The sequence below is a fragment of the Montipora capricornis genome, chromosome 3, assembly GCF_036669925.1.
Source record: "Montipora capricornis isolate CH-2021 chromosome 3, ASM3666992v2, whole genome shotgun sequence".
NCBI lineage: Eukaryota > Metazoa > Cnidaria > Anthozoa > Scleractinia > Acroporidae > Montipora > Montipora capricornis.
In genome coordinates this window covers 74,351,449-74,357,736 of record NC_090885.1, presented here as the reverse complement: position 1 = coordinate 74,357,736, position 6,288 = coordinate 74,351,449, and the positions used below count along the sequence as shown (strand labels likewise).

The window sequence follows — 6,288 nt, the reverse complement described above, 5'->3', positions numbered from 1 at the left end:
TTCAACGAGCCTGAGGTGAATAACTGTTTTATCTTGCAGTAGTTGAGCATTCTTCACTCCCTATGGAATCAATAATGCGTGATCCAAACAAAAGAAAATGGCCGGCGTAAAGTCTCGTTTCGCAAGCATTTCTGAATCGGAAATATTGAAAATACAAGATGATGCTGCAGCCATACTCCAGTTAGTTTACAGCGGACATCTTAAATATTGGACATTTATGTTATGGTCAATTGACACCTGTCAATCAAGATATCCGCTGACCAGTATCACGTGACAGTATCGAGGACTTATATTAAGGGATCACCGAGGTTAGCTGTTTTTTTCTAATTTGACGGCTGACCAAGTACTGGTTTTCGATTAGATCGGAGGCTTATTGTAAGAATAAATGACCCGGGAGCTTCGCTTTTAGGTAAACTGTCCGTAACGACATGAGGCCCTTAAGGCGTGCATAATGCTTTTACTCAGTCTCATAAATTGTGGTCGTTTCCTTACACAAGTTCTTTATTTAAGCAGGTTAAGGACAAAATAAAATTGCATATGAATAGTAATGCAAAGGTACAAAACGTCCTAGGTAAAAAAGACCTTGTCCCTTCGAAATAGTAGTTCACTCCCTCGAGAATCCCACCATTCCTGAACCCGGGTAGGCGTGAACCTTGCATACCCAGACAGTCGACTCTCGTCCCAGGGCCGTCGGTGAATATACGAAGTATTTCCCGTACCTTCCTACTTTCGCTTTGAGCTTTGGAAGTTTAAGGACTTGGTCTCAATTCGTCCAGGTGCGAGGTCCACACAATCTTGCGTTCCGCGTTTTGAGGAATCAAATCCAGGATGTCTCTTAGCGATGTATTTGCTGAACCAATGCTTGACACAGAGGATTATTTAAAAGAATATCTAGATGAACTGGTTGAACTTGACAAGAAAGGATTACTGCCGAAGCTCGATGAGAGCCTGCAATATAAAGTTTATTCCATCCGAGGGACAGGATGCGGAGCGCACAAGTCCATCGTTCTCACTGCAGATGATGAGCAATTTTTCACAGTGGAGCTTGGTTTTATTAACGTCGGCGGCGTAAACCATATCTACCCAGTAACAAAACATATTCCCAAGTCTTCGAAACACAAAATGGAGTACCTCGGTACAGTCAAGGCCAAGGGTCAGGAATTGATTGCAAAAGCAGTGGCCGTGATGAAGCACTTTGGAAGCTACTTCAAGTTTTGCAACAACTGCCAGGATTACTGCAACAAGTATGCTGCAGCGATCGGTTTGGCTGGATCACAAAGCTTGACCGACAGCGACAAAGTGGCAATGACGGGATTAGTGGCTGCAATTTTGGCTTTTCTGATTGCTATGTTGCGATAGAGCACGTAGATTCGACATTATTCTATGTTGTACGCTGTATACTGTTGTACTGTAAAACCTTTGCCACGTATCGAGCGTGTTATTAATTAAATTCTAAACTTGAAAACGTTTCGCCTTCCCGGCCTCTTCAGTTCTTAATATTGTTTAGGTTTCTGGATTTGTACTTGTATTTGTAACCTAACCTTAAATACAAATACAAATACAAGTACAATCAGAAACCTAAACAATATTAAGAACTGAAGAGGCCGGGAAGGCGAAACGTTTTCAAGTTTAGAATTTAGTTAATAACACGCTCGATACGTGGCAAAGGTTTTACAATACAACAGTATACAGCGTACAACATAGAATAATGTCGATATCCAACTTTGCCTATGCAACAATCAAAGATCTGACTAAGTTAAGCACGTAGATTGGACATCACTTATCGGGAATATATATACATAGATGCCAAGTCTCCAGCTTTCACACTCAATCTCCAGCTCTCCAGCCAAGCAAGCAAAATCTCCAGCTGAGCTTGGGTTAACAAATATAAAATTATTGTTCCACAAACGTAAAACTGTTCATGATCTGTGAAATCGTGAAATCGACGAGAAATCAGCGGCAAATTGACGAGAAATCAAGAAATTCTAGACCCCAGAGCCCTTTTCTTCTCACTGCTCGTGTTTGTTTGCCGGAAGTGACATGGTAAAATGTGTCATTAAATCAACTCAGAATGCAGGAAAAAAGATCTAGGAGAACTCAGATTTAAAACTTTCCCTTGGGGGGTGGGGGGGGGGGGCATTCCCCCGGACTCCCCTCGAAAAGTTTGCGCCTTTGTTGCTCGCTCGGATTAGGCGCTCCATTAAATCTCCAGCGAGCCTCTCCCTAAAACTTGGCATCTATGTATATACGGACTTAATTTCGGAACTTTTTTATTTCTTAGCCGGTACAACTAGTTGCCTTGCATAATAACACTAACTCCAGCTGCAATTCATAAGCTAATGGGCAGATGTATAGCAGTTCCTTTCTTGGAAACGGATATTGTTTAACTTTCACTTCCGCACTCCGGGAGCTCAGCCGACTTATAGGGAAAATTAAAGGAAATATGTTTAAGAATTAAGTTTAGTTTGTATGACTTTTGCTGGTATTAATAAGGAGTTCCTACATGAAGTCATGTAAAATAAAATAAAAACGACAGTCTGTTATCGGTTTTGCCGGTCACAAACACATGTACAAGGCAATGTAGAAATTACCATATATAGCACCTCCGCTTCGGCCTTTCTTTTTCAGGTTTCAGGCGGGATCGAAACCCTAAAGAAAAGAAAAAGAAAAGTGACAATAAACTGGCCTGCATGGACGAAGAAGAGAAATTGCTGGATTGCAGTTTGTTTTGAAATGGCCGTCACGGGGGAGACTATTCGCAAAGTTTGCCTGAAATTATTTATTGATGGATTTGTTATTGTAGTCTGTATCCTTCGGCGTTTTTTTTCGACCGATTGACTAACCCTCACGAGGAAATAGCGGTAAAACCACCAGAGCGAAACACTGTTGGGGGATGGCTCTATGTGGAAGTAACAGAAACAAAATCTTGTTTGCTTAAAAGCTTTTAGGTTGCTGTTATTTTCATTTTCCTCCTCCTCCACTTCTTCAGCGTTTGATTATTTTCTTTCGATTTCGCTCGACATTGAGCGGAATAGCAACGTTCAACACACAACCATCGATCAGCATTGGGCTATTGCATAAAATATCTGAATACCCCATTGAGAAATCTTCTTCGATAGTGTCACACCCATGATGAAATCCTTGGAAAATGACTTCACCCAAGAAGAATTCCTGTGAATATCAACCCCTGAGGAATTCCGCGAAGTAAACCCCTACGAATTCGCAATGATAACCGTTTCCCAATCGAGAATTCCGAGATAAATTTCCTCACTCTCCCTGGTATTTCTGTAGAAAGCAGTTTGACCCCTATAGAGTATTAATTCTTAGACAAAGGATAACGCAGATTTCGAGACAACGCAGTTCACCCCTTCAAGAAATCCATGAAAAAACAGAGCTTGCCCCCTGAAGATTTCCATGAAAAAAATCAGCTCACCCTATCAAAAATTCCACTATTACCTATCGGGGAGGTGTCAGACTCTCGTCCCAAGGGTCGTCGGTGAAATGCATTTTGTTCATCGGACGTACTTTTAAGAGGTAGGGAACAGTTTTTCCTGGTGCGGACATACCACGTCTGGTGATTAACTGTTTATTTTTTCCTAAAAAATGTTTTCTTGCTGGAAACCGTACCTAAAGGCTGGCCTGTTAGGTTTACTCTAACATCGCAGAAACGGTCAAAAAGAAATATCAGGCAATAATCTGTTCTCAAGATTTAATCGTTTTATATAGAAACACTGGTTTTTATAGCATTTACTAACCAACGCCTGTCAATTTTGCCCTGGTCGGCAGGCAAGATAGAAATAGGTACGCAATCCGTACATGTGGGTAGCCACTTCGACACCCAACTACCAATGGAGAGTTTAAGTGCATTGTCGTCGATATCTTCTTGAATCCAGGCCATATTGAAACATTGAAGATGGAAACTAAGTGGTGAAGACGAAATCTCCTGCTTTTCGGTTCCTAGGGACACCTGAAGGAACAGTAGCATCACACAGATAACATTTTTTTAAAGATAGTAGTCAACACATTGATGATTCATAACGGATGGCTTGATTTCTTTGGGTTTAAGAAATCAAAAACAATTAAGCGATCCTTAAGATAACCGGTACTCGTAAAAAAATTGGGGCAAGATCTTAAACCTAAAGAATGAAGCCATCAGTTGTGAATCAGAAATGTGTTGTGTGCTTTTTTAAATGTGATCTCTGTGATGCAGATTATGTTGGGTAATGCAGCCCGACACCTTCACCAACGCATTGCTGAACACAAAAATTCGGCATATGCCGACACTTTTATTTATGTTAACTGGAATTTTCTCGTAAAATGGTCCCCCATTACTAACTTTTAAATCGTGAGAGAGCTGGGTCGAGGAGAAGATGACGTCAGATTCACTAGTTTAAGAATGCAACGCGTTTGTACGCGACTGAATTAAAATGCAGCACGGGAGTTTCGGGCTTTCATACTTTTAAACTCATGTTTAGCATATATAATAGACCTTATTCATAAATGGCGTCCAATTTATAATTCTGTTGTGTAAGTTCAAATTAGCCTACCGAGCCTCGATACCTTGCAGTGGATTGAAAAGAATTCTTGTTCTAAAATGAGGCTTGGTAGGCTAATTTTCACGTGGACAAAAGAATTATAAATGTGACCGCCATTTATGAATAAGGTCTATTAACTGCCTTTACACGCTGAAAATTTAAGCTATTGACTGAATGACGTCACTTTTCCCTAGATGGTCAAGTCGGTCATTTTTGAACGTGAGTAATAGCGGACCGTGAAATCCAAAATACACTCAAAGTAAACAGTCTTTGGATAACAATCAAAGCTCAAAATTTTGCCAGGCATGTGTTAAGCAAACACACTTTCAAAATCTGAAGAAAAGAAGGAAGAGATTTTTTGATCATTGTACTACTTTAATTACGCGCCAGGGCAAATTTGATTGCTTAGTCTATGAAATACTCTTCATTAATTTTCTCAAGCCTAATTTAAATATCCAGACGGACTCCATACATGCCAAACTTTGTTTAATTTTCATTGTTCCTTTCTTTTACCATACGTTCTCATCAGCTACTGCTCTTTTAGTATTTATAGATTGTAATTTCCAAATAACCTTGACTTGATAACGACGTTTAGTCAACCTCGAAGCGTCGTCGTCGTTTTTAGTATTTTTAGTATGTGTACATATATTTTATCGCAATTTTTATAGTTAATGCGTTTTCAAAATCACTTCTTCTTCGTAGGTTTTGAACAATACGCGTTAAAAGCCAACCACACACGAGTGGCAACAAAAGATTACAATCTGGTTCATTGTGCCATGGTGTCTCAATAACTAATAATTTAACGACAGTCATTAATTAGAGATCATAACTTAGCAAGCGGCTGCTAACTCATGAGAAAAGCTGACAACTGGTCTGGAAAAACCTGCCAAAACCCCATCGAAATACATCCGCGAGATAACATAAGACATGCCTAAGATTTGAAGCCTTTCTACTGGAATTAGAAAAACAAAAAAACAAAACAAAATTACAAGGCACGAGCAGTATAAAACATTACCTTTAGTTACCTATATTGGAAGGAAAGTTTTAAACAAAGATAAGCCAAAGCTTAGAATTCGAAAAGTTAAAACTTCAAACGCACACGTATAATAGAAAATTCTGCGTCGCACATTCACATGTGAATTCCTCGGTACAGTATGGGGCATATCGAGTCCGCTTTAGCAATAGCTAACTGAAATCAATAAGCCATTTTACAGTTGTTTGCTCAGTGACCAAGCCTATGAATGGCTGCGAGGCTGCCGGTGACCTTGCATTGATACAGACCTCACTGCTTTTATCATGTAAATTGTGTTGTTGCTAACTAGTCCATATTAACATTACAAAAGCATGAAGGTTTGTATCAAAACAGGGTCAACGGCAGCCTCGCTTCCATTGTTAGGCCTGGTAACTTAGCCACAACTGTAAAATGGTCTATTCTCTTCTAATGCAACACAACGAAACAAATTTCTAAATAGAGCTCTTATACATTAATTAACAGCCGTTTGCTTTGTCCACGATTAAATTTAACAATATCTGATTTAGAGTGGTTCAACAAACTTTCGGTCCTAAGACATTTACCAGATATAAAATACATACAAGTAAATAAATTTACAATAAACTCCCTTATCTCTACCGGAAAAGTTATAAATGTAGCCTTCAAAAACATCCATTCACAAAAAATACGTTAAAAATGGTTACAAATACGTACCTTAACCCTTTAAGCCCCGAGGGGTTCCCCATTGACGAGTAAAATCGT

General features: G+C 39.5%; 2 protein-coding genes across 2 annotated transcripts in view; one reads left to right on the top strand and one right to left on the bottom strand.

The window, feature by feature from the left end:
- The first annotated feature begins 673 nt into the window (after positions 1 to 673).
- LOC138044043 (uncharacterized) lies at positions 674 to 1,513 on the top strand. Its single transcript, XM_068890636.1, has one exon. The coding sequence runs from the start codon at positions 829 to 831 to the stop codon at positions 1,357 to 1,359; it is 531 nt and encodes a 176-aa protein (XP_068746737.1). The 5' UTR covers positions 674 to 828; the 3' UTR covers positions 1,360 to 1,513.
- A 2,741-nt stretch (positions 1,514 to 4,254) lies between these two features.
- The window catches only part of LOC138044042 (uncharacterized), a 20,487-nt gene continuing 18,453 nt past the window's right edge, over positions 4,255 to 6,288 (bottom strand). The window contains exon 5 of the mRNA XM_068890635.1: positions 4,255 to 6,288. This exon is cut by the window's right edge and continues 962 nt beyond it. The gene's annotated coding sequence lies outside the window, so the exon portion shown is untranslated.

Coding starts and splice junctions, on each gene's coding strand:
- LOC138044043 (XM_068890636.1), top strand. CDS start 829: ATGTCTCTTAGCGATGTATTTGCTGAACCAATGCTTGACACAGAGGAT.